The 15899-nt window shown below is 55.9% G+C and overlaps 3 protein-coding genes across 3 annotated transcripts; all 3 read right to left on the bottom strand.

Moving 5' to 3' along the window:
- Positions 1–1431: 1431 nt before the first annotated feature.
- CSUI_005340 (uncharacterized protein) lies at positions 1432–10759 on the bottom strand. The gene is made up of 5 exons (XM_068065516.1): positions 10317–10759; positions 7487–9708; positions 7061–7337; positions 6151–6458; positions 1432–5686 (listed from the first exon to the last, which is right to left on the bottom strand). Exons 2-5 carry the CDS (start codon positions 9659–9661, stop codon positions 4625–4627), a joined length of 3822 nt encoding a protein of 1273 aa, XP_067922513.1. The 5' UTR covers positions 9662–9708; positions 10317–10759; the 3' UTR covers positions 1432–4624.
- Positions 10760–13080: 2321 nt separating this feature from the next.
- On the bottom strand, positions 13081–14192 carry CSUI_005339 (uncharacterized protein; the record flags this gene model as incomplete). The annotated part of the gene is made up of 1 exon (XM_068065515.1): positions 13081–14192. A coding segment is annotated over one exon (882 nt), but the record flags the coding sequence as incomplete, so codon positions are not given.
- A 114-nt stretch (positions 14193–14306) lies between these two features.
- Positions 14307–14947, bottom strand: CSUI_005338 (uncharacterized protein; the record flags this gene model as incomplete). The annotated part of the gene is made up of 1 exon (XM_068065514.1): positions 14307–14947. A coding segment is annotated over one exon (639 nt), but the record flags the coding sequence as incomplete, so codon positions are not given.
- Positions 14948–15899: the final 952 nt, after the last annotated feature.

The raw sequence follows: 15899 nt of genomic DNA, 5'->3' as shown, positions 1-15899 counted from the left end.
CCTAGATCACTTTTGATATTGTCCCCCGCCGTGTTGCGAGCACAGCAAAGCACCGCAGTGCCCGGGAGACCTGGTTGTCCCCTAAGAAATGCTGACAAGCAAAATTTCTCCGCATTCGGGAAGTCTACCCGGTCGTGTCCGTGTTTCTTGTGTCAGCTGCTTCGGTTCCCGCTCTCCGCAGGCGGGGTCGCTGTGTGCGTTTTCATCGCAGTGCTACTCCGGCTCGCGCGCGTCAGAGACCGTCAGTCTATCACGGCCAGAGCGGAAGACAGCCTACTTTCTGCAAGAAGGGAGATCAGAGTGGAGGACTTACCACCAAAGGCAGTGTTATCGGGCGCAATAACAAAAGTTCGTGCACACCCCACCAAAAAGGCAAGAGAAACCAAGCACCAACAGGCAAAGAGAGGAAATAAATATGCAGAAAAGGCTGGTAGCCTTGACACGTGGGACGTGAGGGATGAATTAGCCGTATCACAGGTATTACTGTGCCGTGGCGTGTGGGGCAGAGTGAACTGCAAAAGGATAGGCGCGAAAGCGTTGTCGTGTGACTGCCTATACAGTTGGGGAGGCCTATCGTGAGCCTGAGTGTCACTGTCAGCTCCTCGTGGTGCGCCGAGTACCAGTGTGCGTGGCGGAAGCGTGTGTGAGAGGTAAGAGAAGGTTGAAAGCAATTACAAGGCAAAACACGGGTACGAAGCGGCCGAGCAGGATACTGAAGCGTAGGTCTAGAACTTGTCTAAGCTTCCGGAGTGTCCAGCCCAAACCCTACTGTCTCTACGACCCGGCAAATTCCACATGACGTTGTCCACTTGAAGAAGGAACTCCGTATCAAGACGCGCAGCGAGCGCAAAAAGGTGAGTTCTGTTTCCGGCGGACACAGCACTGCGGTCACTGCAGCGCGTATGTCCTGAACTCACACAGTTGTCAGATTTCGTCTAAGTTGGGATACCTGGCCACGATACCAGCAGGCACGCCTGCTCGCCGCCACGGTAGTCACTGTACCGAAAGTAGGAGCTCCTGTAGTGAGACGCGCCTCTTCTTGTGGGCGGCAGCAGCAGGGCTAGCAGTCCCGGCCTGTAGTATTTGCTGTGTGGAGCCATAGACTCCTATGCAAGGGGGCGGTAGCAGCGGGTCTGAAGGTAATAGGGAGTCAGAGGAGGAACTCGGATTTGGTATTGTACGCCGGGCGATTGATGTTATACCTTTGATGGACAGGAGCACAGCTGCGGTGGTGCTCTACCGTGGGCACTGGAACCAACCCACTATAATGCCTCGGCGCACAGTTGCCTTTTCGTCGTACGTCAGTAGACAGATTGTCACATAGAGAGCCACGCTATGCTGAACTGTCCGCCCGCGTGTGCTCGTTTATAGGACAGCACCGTCTCTGCTCAGCCTTAGCTCAGATTCAGCTTCAGTTGCACCCGCCCAAGACCTGCAATTCCTGGCCTGGCTGCGTAGGTCGACTCAATCGGTTTCAGGGTGATGTCCGCCAGGTTTTGTGGTTCTCGGCAGCTCTAGCACATCCAATCCCCTTCCCCGTAAACTGCGGTAAGACTCGCGTTATCTTTATGCAGCCTATGACCAGTGTCCGTCCGACATCCTGTCCCACCCCCGCGAGACAGAAGACTGGGTGGAACTCGCATATCAGCAAAATTCCAGAGACAGACCGAGCGTAGATGCAAAACAAGTTGAATCGCTTCAGGGGAAACCGTCCCACACGTGTATGAAGCGACAGCGTATGCTTTCTACGCCCCGCAATGCCGAAGCACTGAACCCCAAACTTCTCGGCCGACCGTCCAAACCATGTTCAATACAAAGGAGAGGCAAACAGCAAAAGGAAAAGCAGAGCAGTAGCCTCCCCACGGGGTGCCCTGAGACTACTATCTGATGGTGGCCGACCGGACAACCAGAGGCCATTAGCACTTCCCGAGGATCGCGTGTTCAGCCGAAACCATCACTGAGTGGGCTTGCACGCTGTAGCTTGCGTTGACACGACGAATACTACTTGTACCGTCCCAAGGGGCCCGTCTCAGAAGCGCAGCCAGTACGAAGGCGGTGTGGGTTCTCCCTTTCTTTCAGCCGAGAAACCACTCTCAAGCGGGTGGGAAGGATAGGGCGAACTACCAGGCCTCTGCAAAATAGTACTCATCAACGGTCATGAACTCTTGACCGGTCCTCCTGTAGCACAAGAGCCCTCCTGAGAGGGCTGGTTTCCCCGAGCCCGTTAACTCCGGGCAAGCACAAAAATGAGTCACCTCGCGCGCGCAGCCAACGCAGCATCACAAAAGACGTCCGGTCCCTTCCGGAGACCGGACCATCAACGGAGACAAGAGATTCGCGCAATCCCATCCGAGCCACGACTTCACGAACCACCTGAATGCCAAGGAGAGGGTTCGACCCTATTGCACTTTTCTTGCATCCCATTTGCACTGGGCCCGCCGATGCCCAAAGAAGCTGCCTCTCCCAGTTGATGAGCCCACTGTGGCGAGCGTGTTCCCTCGCGGCTCCCTGTGCCTAGTTGCTTGCAGCGACACATCAGCGCTGTGGACCCCACGAGGCATGAACCAAGAAGTATGAATGAAGCGACAGGACAGGGGTGCTGCCCAAGATGAAAAGGGAAAACACTGTGCGGAAAAACCGCCCATTTATGCGAGGCGCCTGCTCCAGGGCGTCAAACACCTACGGAGAACCTCACGTAGTAAAAGTAGAAGACTAGCGAGGAAAATACTAGGCAAGAGCAACACCGGTCAGATAGCTACCATGTACCATGCTCTCAAAACCGATGCGCGGACCCCAGCTGCTAGGTGATCGCAGGCCACGAAAAGAGAGGCGGGGAGTTTACCACATGGAGGAACGTTGGTATTCAGACAACCAGTTCCTCATTGGCGACGCGCCCCGCCAAATAGCACAAAAGATAACGCGGTCTAGCACAGCGGTCAAAGGCTCTAGCAAAGAGCCGCTCGGACGCAGGACTCGTGTCGAATCACCCTGGCGCTAACATGACACACGTAAATAACTGTGAAGATTCCCAGGACGCAGACAGGGAGTAGCATCATGCAGTCACTACAACGCCAACCTCGGGACGTAGGCACCGGACACCACGCGAGCGGCACTGCTTTGTTTAATACGTTGCGTGCCACATGCGACACCGGGAATCCAGCACTGAAAGGCCGGTGGGCTTCCCGTCAGTACACCCTCGGCTGCAAGTGACGATATCCGACCCAACGGAAGTAGGCTCGCGGCAGCTAGTTGTTTGCCTTTCAGATGGTGTGCCCGAGCACCATGTGATAGGCAAACAACTACTCATCACGGCAGAACACAAGGATACATTGTCCAATCCATGCGGCGTCCGAAGGTGTACCGAAGGGCTAAAGCAATATCAGCAATAATTTGACACAACCACAGAAGACGACTAACTGCTAAGAGCTTATCAAACATAACTACGAACTACAGGTCAGCCACATCTGAACTCGCGAGCAGTACAGCCACGAGTGTAATCCTGGCCAGACCCGGAGACACCAGAGTCCACAAAACACGGACTCCGTGTATGGCGGAGATGATGAATCGGGAAAACAGGAATAAGATAACCAAGTACATGAATACAAAGCAATGTGAACGCTCAATCATGGGCATCTCCGTCGAAATGGAATGACAAAGTAGCCCGAGAAGTATCTTCGGAACGCGCCTCGGAATGAATTGTTATATTTCCGGCATTGGCAAGTAGCACCGGAAAGTACGTATGTCCCAAACATGCGGACTCTTGGAGAATCGGATAGGACGGACTTGCAAATCGGGAAAAATATATCAGCGGATACGCATATTGATAAAAAGCGATACGAACGCTCATTCAGGGTCATCTCCACGAATATACAAAGACGAGATAACCCGGGAAGGGTGTTCGTAGTGCGCCTCGGAATCAATTGCTGTATTTTCGGAAATGCGGATAAGAGCCAGAACTCGGCTCCAAGCAGAACGGAATCAACGAAAGCATATTCCTAACGTGCAGCGGAATCAGTTGGCATATTTTCAGAACCGGAGACACGGTGACACTGGACCGTACAAAAAAACAGCTCTGCGCCCTGTTCGAGGAATGATAGACAGCACCGGACCCCCTGCTCAGTGACACCTCGGCGGGACTCGCGATTTTGCTCCATGCTGTCCCTCAGATGCCTCGGAAAAATACAACGAATCAGCCCTCTTATTTGACTTGTCAACCCACGGCTCGGTCCCGCAGATGGCACCAGTACAGTTCTCTTTGTCCGGATTCTGAAGGCACTTGAGCGGAACGCACTTCCAACAGCAGTAGTTGAGGCGTGAAAGCTGGAAGGCCAAAAAACTGTCAATACCATTACTACGTAGCTGTCTCCTTCCAAGATCCCGTGCGGCAAACGCAAATCCTTTCGTGCCCAAGTTGGCAACGCAGGTGGCCTCAGCTCGAGTCCTCCGTTTAGCAAATTTCCAGGTCGCGCCCCCGACGAAGCACAACAGTAGCTGCTGCCAGCTAATATGAGCGTCGCGTGTGAGGACTCCTGGATCCCGCCAGTAAACTAGGGTCCCGATATGTGGCGCCTTAGCCGGGGGGTCGCGTCGTACTGCGGCGCTAACAAAACGAGTCTCTTCAGAACTAATACCTAGGTTCCTGGCTCGGTTTCCGAAACCTAGGCAGGCTCCGAATGCTGCCTGCAAGGCCGGCGGCGCTGGACTCGTCCACGCTCCAGCGTCCTGCTCCTCGACTTTCTCGGGGCTCACGACTGATGGCCAGCATCTCTCGGTTCTCGGTGGGCAAGGAACCACCGGGATTGTCTGCGTCTGCGGCAAGTAATCTTCTGGCCGGCAACTCCAACCAAAGTCCGGGTGCCTCGAAAACACTTCCGTGCCGGCTGGTACTCTGCTGAATTGCTCCGGGAGCGCCACCAGCAGGGGTGCCGAATTGAGAGGCTGTGCCAGAATGTACCCCAGTTGCAGTTAGCTGGCAAGCACTCGGGGGGAGGAACGGCATCGAGTCCTCGTAGAAAGCCTCTTCGTGTCGCCTACCCTCTCTGCAGTAAGACTCTTCCTCACGCGGAAGGGGTGACATCTTGTTCCGAGCTGCAGACATGTGTCGCAGTGCTGAGTCGTTGCTTCGGTCTATGTTCGTGGAAGAAAGCAAGGGCAGGCAAGAGACAGGCGACCGTGCCAATAAACAATTCATGTCGCTTGGAAGTAGGCGGTTGTTAACGATGCTGTGTTGCGAGTCTGCAGCCTGGAAGCCTGCAATCGTGGCCTGCCGCGTCTGCTGACACCAAGTAAGGCTCCGCTCGATCTCCACTCGTGAACCCCGGCAACTGCAGTCGTTCTCAGCGACGTCGCTCCTTGACCTGTCACTGGTTATCTCTCTGACAGACAGGCCTTGCGCTGCTTGTTCGTGCACGGCTTGGCCGTTGACGAGAAGGGCGCCTCCGAGAAGCGTTATCGCGTCTAAAATTCTACGTTGCTCATGGGCAGGTCTCTCCTCTATTTCCCCGACAACGTACTGCTCTACAAGGCGCTTCTGCTGTTCCCTCGTGAGCTGCGCTTGAGAATTCACGCGCACTTCCCAGATATCCGGCAGTTCATGGGGGGCAAATGAGTGGCGACAGAGTTGCCCTTCGGGGGTCTTTAGAATTGGGCGAGTGCCGATGCAGAACGCTTCAAATCGAGGATCAATCTGTACGCCACGCAGATCACATGCTCAGGGCAACTTAGTTTCTGTCGTCCCGCCTGATCTTGCGGTACGGTCCGGATTCACTGGTTCTTTTATGGGCACGGCCTGTCGGACAGGTCCTTCGGGAGGGTTTCTAAAAGATATACTAGGAGTGCGAAAGGGACGGACAGATTCCAAGTTACAGTCTGCCGGTATTTCATATTGAAAAAACATCAAGCCTGTTATATTGCTTAGACGTTTTCTCCAATGTATTCAAAACATGCACGGACCCGGGATGAGGTATGCTCTTGCTTGAGATGTAGCACTATAGACTAGCAAAGCGGGCTGCATCTCCGGGCATGAGCTAACCGCTGTCGTCTTCGGCGGACGGGGTCACTCCACACCAAAGAAGAGTGCGGGGCTACACTCAACGAGAACGCGCGACGTTGTGAGTACCTCTGCGTGATCCACCTCCGTTATATACTTACCTCCGAGGTCAGGCCGTCGATGCTGCGGGTCGTGACAAGACGCACTTCGCTGATTGAGATGTCTCTGACAACGAGGTGAGCGTACTCGTGTGGCGGCTTCTCGAGCTCGCGAGTTTCGAAAGCCCGAACTGTAAGGTCCAAGCTGCCGCCAGTGAGGTCCATTGCATTGGGGAGCGGCCGGCCTGAATCGCCAGCTCCGCTACAGTTGCGCGGTCCAGTCAGCCCGTAGCTAGGAGTCTGAGCAGATCCGGGAACTACTGACGGTACGCAGGCGAGTGAGTACCTCCATATGTTGTGCCTGCGGCCTGCTGCGGAAAAAGCAATTACACATATAGGGGAAGTCAGAACCGTCAGACTAGAGTCGGAATTCCGATATTCCCCTTAATACTAATCCTCGACACATTACATGGAGAATATGTCCGGCTGAAAAACTACAGAAAGTACCTGAGTGAACAGCTGCAGTCGCGAAGCAGCGACCGGGCTACTCCCCGACGCAGCCACCAGCTGCAATCACGACGGATATTGCTGAGTCTGTTAAGCGACCAGGTGGGTTAGAACCAGTCAGCTTGTCCAGGAAAGAGGCGTTTGGACACAAATCTCCCGAAAAAAAATAATGGGGTGTCCTGCACTAGCATAGGTCAATGTGCGGTCAAGCTCCAGTGGAGCACTGCAGATATGAGGCAGTGCATATTGGTACGGCCCGCCATAGCCAAAGACATGCCAATAGCAGGCTGCTCCGGCGTGAAATTCTTACACGTCTATCCCAACTAACCTGATACTAAGACACTACAAAGAGAAGCCTGGACTCTTGGGCGGGTTTCGGGGGCGTCTACGGCTCTTCGACGTGATTCCGAGGCTAAGGCCGTGATATCTCGCGCTAGGTCACTCATTTTCCCTCGCTTCAACTCACCAGCTGATCCTGCTCCTTGGGGCACTCCATGCCATGCTGTGCTTGGCCTGTGCGCAGTCAAGGAGGGATGCGCCATTGCTGGTGTCTCCTGCCGGCCCCCCTGAGACGCTAGACATGCACATGGTAGACGTGTTCGCAGACAGCACGATCCTGTTTCGTGGACACCTGGAATGATGCGCTGCTGGTAGATCTCATACTCGCGAAGAAGGTTCTCAACGGCACGCTGGAACTCAACTAGAAACTCCTGCATTTGTTGGAACTTTTGCCGCTCTTGAGCCTGAGCATACATCCACAGGCACAGAATAGTTGCTGCGTGAGGACCTGCTCAGCCCGATGCCTCATTGATTTCACACGCGGACAGGAAAGACTGCTCTCAGGTTGATGCATCCAAGAGAGCACGGAGGGATCAGACCAGCCCGCACTAACCTGTCTGATGGCGCAACTGACAGTCAAGACTTTCCCGCCGAATCTGCCAGGAGCACTCCGTTCTTGCAATCCTCCACACTCCATTTTCAAGGGTCCCTCAAACCGAGGTAGGAATCTCGTCGCCAGCTCGTTGAACAGTGACCCAATCCGAGGGAGCAGACACTGTGGCACATAAAGAATGGCGAGCTCGAGGTGCAGCGAAGCGGCAAATGTATCACAAATTCCCCCCGCGTGTGAAAACAACGTATGCGCGGCTTCCTGGAGAACCGGAGAGAAGCAGTAGTAGCTCTTTTTCGCTGCCAGCGACCGCGCGCACGTGGTTCCGGGCAGGTTGCTTCCCTGGGACGCAGCCCCGATCTTTATAATGCGTCCAAACGGCAAGTTCAGAGGCAGCGTGAGAAGGACGGAGAATGGCGCTGACGGTTTATGCGGAGCGAGAGATAGAGGAAACGGAGTGAGGGTCCCTGGAGAGAAAGGAAGCTGACCTGTGGTAGGAGCTGCTGCTGTGTACATTCGGGACGCGTTTGAGGCGAGGTTGCGACCTACAGGTGGCGTCTGTTGTGACTGAGATTCTTGCCTTTCTGCGAAACTCGGATGAGCTGTGCGATCTCCTGTGTAGACATCGACGAACCGAGGGGCCACTGGCGAAGTTTGTATCACATTCAACTTCAGTGGTGGGGCTCCAGGGCTCCTCAAGGTGGGCGACACAATTGATGTACACGGCTGTCCGGACAGGCCGACGTGGTTGTCCCTGAAACCTGGACCGCCAGGATGAAATGCGGTCCTCGCCTCTGTCAGAGCAGGCTGAGACGCGTTCAGAGTCATCTCTAGCTCGAGAGGGTGGATGGCTTCCCTTTTCTCCCTCGGGGACTCAAATATTCCAGGCACTTGAGCTCTGAAGAAAGGCGGCGTGTTCGAGCCGGTAGTAGAAACGCTACTAAGCGAAGCAAACGAACAAGTGGAGGCATACCCACGACTCCTGTCTTCGCTCCCAATGCAGCAGCAGTGATTGCCTTGCAAACGCGACTCCCCGCAACCCCAGTTCAAAGACATCTCTTCTCGCTCTGGCTTTCCCGGATGTAAAGCAGAAGCTTTTCCTGGTGTTCCTGCAGGGAGTGGTGGCTGTCCAGTTGAGAAGGAAATTCCGTTATCGTCAGCCTTGAGAAACCCCTGTGCGCTTACTCCACCACGGGTTTGATGGCGAGGCATCTGCGAATAAACGGAAGATGCCACACGGCGCTCCCTGAGTTGGCAGTGCGTTATCCCTTGAGAGGCAGCACTATCGACGCGCCTGCTATCCGCAGACACGGAGTCCAGCGGAGCCTGGGCAGGCGGACGGGGAGGCAACAGGGCTTTCTGGCGTTCCTGAGGCCGCGTTGCAGGCGCACTCTGACAGTGAAGCGCATGTATCTCGTGCCCGGCCTGAGCAGCCTGGCGCGGCAGGACGGCGCTACTCCTCTGGAAGTCGGCATTCGAAGGCTGCGTGTTGGCTGTCACGGGAGTGCTCTCAAGGTGGCCTGCGCTTTCTACTGGACATGGGCCTGCGATAGAACCTTCGCAAGACCCCAAAGAGAACCCCCCGTCACTGCTCAAGCTGAGAGCGGGTGCCCCGTGAGAATTAGCGTGCATCCCAGGGGCATGTAGAAGCGAGGAGCCGTCACGCCCCAGAGACAACCGACACGGAATGAGCCTTCTCAAGCTGGAGTTTTTACCGGACTCCACTTTCCCGAAATCACTGCCCCCGTCTTTACTCTCCGACCTTGCAGCCGGAGCTTCAGCTTCCGGCTCGGTCACCGGGTTAGATGGCCTGCGTGCGGGCGAGCCAGGTCCGACAAGGGAAGCCGCTGATGCACTGGCGGAGTGTGGACCCTCGTGAACCCTCTCGAGATCCCCCATTTGGACAAAGGTGTACGGCTCGCGTGTTTGTCGGGTCCCCGCAGAGGAACCACTAGACAGGGAGTTCGCAGGTGCGTTCAAACACCTGGAGATGGAGCAGGCAACTTCCGGAGCCCAGTCGGGATGCGGTGCTCTCGCGGGAGTCTCTCCTTCGTTAAGGGTATATGCTCTTTGTGCGTTTGGCATGTCGCTCCAGGCCGGAGTCTCGTTAGTGAGGACGGGGGGGAAGCGCCTTCCATGAAAGGAAGCCCCTTTGTCGGGTTGGCCTGACCGGGACATGACGACTGAATCGGCTTGCAGGTCTCGGAGTAGCCTCAGACACAATCCTGTACGCGAAAGAGTACCGACTCAAAGAAAGCAGTGTGCTGCGGTCAACGGTCATCGCGGTTGAGCGCCCGCTCTTGTCCTCGACGGAACCGGAGGCAAGCACGAAACTACAGGTTCTATTGTTCTTGACCCCAGTACGACCGTGGGTCGAAACTCCCGGGCGACAGTGTTGACTGCTGACTCCCAGACCGTCTCCATAAGCGCAGACTACACTAGGGTCGAAACCACCGCTGCGACAAGCAAGACCCTACATTCGTCGTGGCTGGGCAAGAGCTCGTGAAAGTGTAAAACAGAGAAGACATCGGCAGGCGCGACGCCGGTACAGCGGGAGCCTGAGCACCACAAACTTGGTTCCGATGGCCACGGCAAACCAGTTTCCTACGGAACCACTGGCAACAGCACTGCTAACTAGCGGGCATAGCGTGGGCAGCCCACACCTGTGGCTAGAGAACTCACACACTGGAGCGAGTGCATGGAACCCAAGGGGAGTGTCTACCGAGGGGGGGATGACTGTGGTGGGATCCGCGCGCAGCCCTCTAAGGTAAAGCAATGCCGACCATTAGCAATGGAAGACTCTGAAACGGTCTTTAGTTCAGGAGAGGCTTACGTTTGATCGGGTGTCCCTGATGAAACCCGGAGGCACGACTGTGCGGAGCGCAGACCCCCCGTGTCGGGACCCTGTCTGGGGCAACTCGGAACCTTGTGGAGAATGTCTTTGAAATCGAATAAGGACGCGTGAACCTTTCAGGGGCCGATTGGGCGATTCCTCCGACAGCGCGAGCGACAAGGGAAATCAAGAACGGAAGAGGACAGAACTGTGACGCGCGCAGGACAAATCTCGTTCATCCAAGGCAACCACCGGAGACGAGCGATTAGAGTGATTTGGCGCCACCCAACCCAGGCTGACCAGACACGCGATGCAAACCGAGTGCAAGGCGGCTCTGGGGAGACATAATCGAATAGAGCTTTGATCCACGAGCGAGGTAATGGACACAGAGAGTCAGTCCGAATGTTTCTGCTGTGGGGTGACCGACCGCGCTTGGACAGATCTCCTGATCCCACAAACACAACTCGATGAAGATGGTGTCGATTTCGTGGGCGGGCGGGGCTTGTCTTGCTTCACTGGTGGCCGGGGGCGGACACCCCTGCACGGCCCGAGATGACGGGCACGTCCCAGTCACCTTCAGTGCCGGACAGTCCCTCTCTTTAAGCCGGCGCGATGCGAAGCCGTTGACCTCCGAATTAAAGTGCGCTACGACTCCGGGCGGCTACGCTCTATGTGGTGCGAAACGGAAAAAACAACCGGCTCATGCGCGGAAGCGCTGTACTCTATGGGTGTAGTGTGCCGTGGTAACTCGACAGCTGCGTTCCGCGTTACTACACCTGGCCACAGTCGCGTGCGATCGCGCTAGCCTCGGAGTGACTCCCGTGTCCGACGTTTCTCTTTGAATGCCCGCGGAATATACTCGTGATGGCAAGGTAACTGCTTTACTGGGTGACCTTAGCCTTACCTATCACTTCCCCGCGTAGTTGGCGATGTAACCACGCAGAGGATACGCTACCACACAAGCCATTTCCCTTGCGTGAATATCTTTTCGCCTTCGATGCACCCGCTACGCGGCAAACTGCTGACAGTCGCTCTTCTCTGGCTTGCTCAAGCTTAGGGGAGGTATGAGTTTACTTGAGTAGTCATGAGCCCTTCTCCTGTCTGCCAAGTGAATGGTCGAGGCCCGGACAAAGCGTAAGTGGACCTCGCTGGCGGCAGTGGGACAGGTTTCAAGCCGAAAAGCTGAGGAAAAGGTCTCCACAGGGAGTTTTATTCTCACCCGCGCAAGGCTGGTAGATCACTCTGACCTTTGTTCGCGCCGCGTAGACCCGAGTATGAGGGAGAAAGAAGCAAACCCGAGGTATGCCACAGAGGAGCTCACCGAGCAAATCGTGTCTTGGCGGGTCCCTACGAAAGGCCGAGGCATTCTTGTGCAGTCGGGTCTGTTTGCAATAAGCCGTTAGTACACTTCCAAAGGTGCCAAACATCCCTAGCTGCGGCACGTGACCCAGCTTTCTGCGTGCTCCTTTCCCTTCGACTCGTCGTGGCCACAGTGTAGTCGGGGAGACTGCCCAGTGTCCTTTTGACTCTGAACTCGAGAGTGCGCTACGCAAACCGCGCGGGAGGGGCGACAGAGGTACTCGGCGCTGACGTCCTGCTCTCTTCCTCCCACTATATTAGTAGGCACGGCAGCAAATCGGGAAGACTGGAACTTCCAACAGGAAGCGAAGGAAGACGTCCGGCACACACGCGAAGACACCGGCCAGCTGTGGAAGAGAGGGGGCTATTCGCGGCTGGCGGCTTGTTTTAGGTCCGAATGTGGTGGAATGCGAGCAATTCCTGGCGACGCCAAAAACAGAGCAATCCGCTGCCCCGTGGAGAAGCCGGTGGAGCATGGGCGACGCACCTACCGTCTGAGCGTCAGGCGTTGGAGGGGTTGTCGTGAAGCCTTGCCTGCTGAGGGTGTCCCCCGCAAACTGACGCAGTGTCTTGCCTCTAGGTTGTATCTTTGTTTCTCGGAGTAGACTTTCCGCTTTCGCTTGACTGTTACCCAGAAAACGACATCGGCCGTAGCGAGCGGTAACTCGTAGTACAAGAGCTTGGATCGAAGTTTACTAGTGATCAGTTAGTTCCCCTGTTGGCGGGGCACCCCTTCACGCGTGTTTTGAGGCTACCGCAAAACTGACCCCGCGGCCTTCGCCAAAAGCGTGCCTGCCGGGATCATAAGTTGAACGGGTTAGCAGAATAACCTATCACTAGGCAGCACGCGTCTCAGTCCACCAGTCCGGCAACGGGAGTCTGAGTAGGATTGGTGGCGGTCGACTGCGCCTGGCCCTCTGGTCTTCGGTGTGCCGACAAGTCGTCGAGGACGCCGCAGCGCCGACTGCCTGTGCTGTCAACCAGTCCACGCCCCAGCACTTCGCGTTAGACCACAGTAACCAGCTGGGTTTCGCATTTCTAGGCATGTTCAGACCACCTGATGAGTAGGCGGGGGGAGGGCGCCATCAGCGAGCAAAACAGTTCCGACTGGGTCTCGTCGGCGTAGACTACGTCGGTGACATGCCCAGACAAGTGACTGGGTGGGAGGCGTGAGGGCAGTTCAAAAGAGGGTTCTCAGTGGGCGCGACCGCCGGCAGAGCACTTCTGCGGAACGGCTCTGGTGGCACCTGGTTGCGGTTATACAGTGTGACGCGGACGAAGGGAAGGTATTGCGCGCTCTTGCGGACCTTCGTGTGCCCGCCCCTCGTTTTGGCTTTCCGCTTCGCAGCTATGTGGAGTGCAACGAGGCATGCTAGTTTTTTTTCCGGGTTCACCGGAAGGGGGCGCGCGGCTCCGAGCATTTTTCAGGAGAGAAATCCGTCTCACCAGGAGGCCACGGCCTCTGCACACCAGACGTATGAGCACTTCAGGCGAGTACAGGTCCGAGCCATTCCGCCTTCTGCAGTCTGCTGAAACCGGTCAACCGTGCCGCACTGAGTCTTAGCCAGTCCCGAGAACGGAAACCTCGAACCTGAAGACGGGCACGTAGAGTTGGAGCGACACAGACAAAGCAAGTCAGCACTGTTGCTTTCTCCCAGTTGCTTCCCCTTGCTTCTTTATTACGCCATCCGCCGTGCCTCCACAACACGCCGAGGCAGCAATGAAGCGTTTCCGGGGGCCGGCAGGGCAAGTGGGTTCTTTTGTGTAGTCAGCTACACTTGGGGCAGTTTTTTCTTCTCCGGTGCCTGAAGCACTTCTGTCATTCTGCGCCTCAAAGTAGTCTTTGTCCAGGCGTCTCTGAGTTTCACAATAGAGCTTCAGCAAGTACAAGGAAAAAGCCAACTGCGCCACGGTTGCAGCCAAACTAAACCAGCCGCGGATGTTCCCGTCTCGTCCAGATTGGACAATGTTTCCGCCAGCCTGTATGTCCTCTTCCTCGGCAGCGCCAGTGCCCGGGGCAAATTCCTCAAATGTTATGGCCCAGAATGCCAGCTGCACCGCTCGGGAGACAACAAGTGAAAAGAGGAACTGTCGCCACAGACGACGCGCTAGGACGGGCTTGGCGGTGTAGCGTTTCTGGCGCAGGAGGCGCAGGTCATGTTCGGCCAGGTCACCGTCCGCTTTCGCTGTTTTCCGCTTGGCCGCCAGCTGGTGACGAATGAATGGAACGAAAGCGAGGGTTTCCATATACATGGCGAAGGCCCAGGCGAAGTCTTCCGGGAAGCTCTCGTTGATATCGTGCTTCAGAACCAGACCGCAAACAATTGCAGCAAGAAACAGGTACCGGCAACCCCCAACTGAGGCACCTTCTTGTGCTGGAGCACAGGCTTTTTGCTTGGCTGCTGCTGCTGCCAAAAGCGACCTTCGGCGACGTGCTGCAACAGAGGCGGCAGAAACCGTTACCAGCAAGAGAAGCGCAGAGAAAGTCTCCGCGGATTGATATGCCCAGTCGCCCGTGGCATCCGTTGGCAAGTAGGCTGGACGACGGAGATTACAGGCTACGCGCGCCAACAGAGCAAGGGCAAACAAGCCTGCACTTTTCGGGCAGATACTACCACCCGAAAGAAGAGTGACCAGCAAGCTGGCGCAGGGCACTTTCCCGGCGCCTGGTTTGTCGTACACTACACAGGTCGTCATAGAGCCACAAACACGCGTATGGTACAAGGCGAAAACCGTGGCTAAGGTGTAGAAGGCAGCCGAAAGTGTGAGTAAGGCGGAAACTTCCCCGTCAGAGAAAAATGTGTACCCAACACCGCAAGCACAGAGGAAAGTCAGCCACACGCATGTCTCACTGCACGACCACGCTGAAGGGAGGTCCTCTTTTTTCAGCCGTATCCGCTCCTCTACAGAGGAAACAGGACTGCACGGAGGTGCCGCTGCTGCGCACGAGGCAGTGGGCGTTGCCTCCGACCCATGCTTCGAAGTTGGCTGAGACTGCTTCTGTCGAGGCTCTGTCGCCGGGGTGTTAAGTGAAGGAGCCATAATTCGCCGATCACAGTTGGCCGATAGCTGAAAGTGAGGATAGTTGGACCGCGGCCAAACGGACTGTCCGGAGAAGTCAGGGATTCCTGACCGGCTGCAGTCTACTTTCGAGAACGAATAAAGTTGGAGACTGTTGCTCTCCCAGAGACAGCAGCAGCCACTATAACGAAGCAGAAGCTGTGACACAGATTCTGAGCCTTCAACAGGCTCACGGAAACCGGTTCGCAAACCCCGAGTCAGTGCAGACAGAAGTGTTGACAAAAAGAAGATGCTTGCCTACAATTCTCCGGAGCTGGGTCTAGAAAGCGTGACTACAAATTCGCTCGAAAAGGTACATCTGAAAGCCTTTCTCTCCTTGGCTGACAACACAACTGGCCAACAAAGGGCGCATCTACCACTGTCGCCTTGATGCCCAAGGGATCTGAGGCGGACAACTGACATCCGCGTGTCCTCTCCCCTGGCCCGTGAGCCGCCTTCATTCACGCCTGTTTCCTGGCGCTACATCATGCTGTTTAGGGCAGCGGAGGGCTCTCCTGTCATGGCTGCCTGAGCGCAGATAAGAGCCGAGACGATCTTCGCAGTTCGCAAGCCGTGACCACGCTTGCGCCAGCTGGGAGAGACGCTTTACCAGCGAGGTGCCCGCCGACCACGGCAAGCGCCTGCAGTAGCCCGGCTTCCCGATGGAATGGATTAACAAGAAGGCGAAGAACCTCTGCAGCTCGCCTCTTTCTACAGCCCAGTGAGAGTTTGTCACAAGTTTCAGAACCGCTAAGGTGTGCGCGGGAATTGAGTACGTCCAGAGCGATCCTAAACCCTGAACGCGTTCGCGTGGCCCACCACGTTTCTCCCTTCTCCGGGGTGAAGCCATCTTGCCTTACTCCTCGGATCAGTGTCCTTTCCTCGAAGCCTTTGGACTGGACCCCCGGGTAGATGCTGTGTTACACAAACCCTGCAGCAAATCCAGTCTTACGGAGTTTGCTCTAGAACCCTTTGTGAGGCCTCAGTCGCTCGTACAGCGCTCACAGTTTCTAACCTCAGTGGCTAAAGTCTTGCAAACTGGCTTTCTACTGCAGACATACTAGTTCGGGCTTGCTGGGCTGCGGCAGAACGAGCTACTGGACACACCGGGAGCTGCGTTTTCTGTTTTTGCTTGAGATTGCCGACAGTTGAACACTTGCCCGA

This window comes from Cystoisospora suis (assembly GCF_002600585.1).
Source record: "Cystoisospora suis strain Wien I chromosome Unknown contig_2585, whole genome shotgun sequence".
Taxonomy (NCBI): Eukaryota; Apicomplexa; class Conoidasida; order Eucoccidiorida; family Sarcocystidae; genus Cystoisospora; species Cystoisospora suis.
This window is presented reverse-complemented; position numbering and strand designations above follow the sequence as displayed.

Coding starts and splice junctions, on each gene's coding strand:
- CSUI_005340 (XM_068065516.1), bottom strand. CDS start 9,661: ATGTCCCGGTCAGGCCAACCCGACAAAGGGGCTTCCTTTCATGGAAGG. Junction 6,459..7,060: donor CCAAGGAGCAGGATCAGCTG/GTGAGTTGAAGC, acceptor CTTTTTCCGCAG/CAGGCCGCAGGCACAACATA. Junction 5,687..6,150: donor TCGACGGCCTGACCTCGGAG/GTAAGTATATAA, acceptor CGTGGCGTACAG/ATTGATCCTCGATTTGAAGC.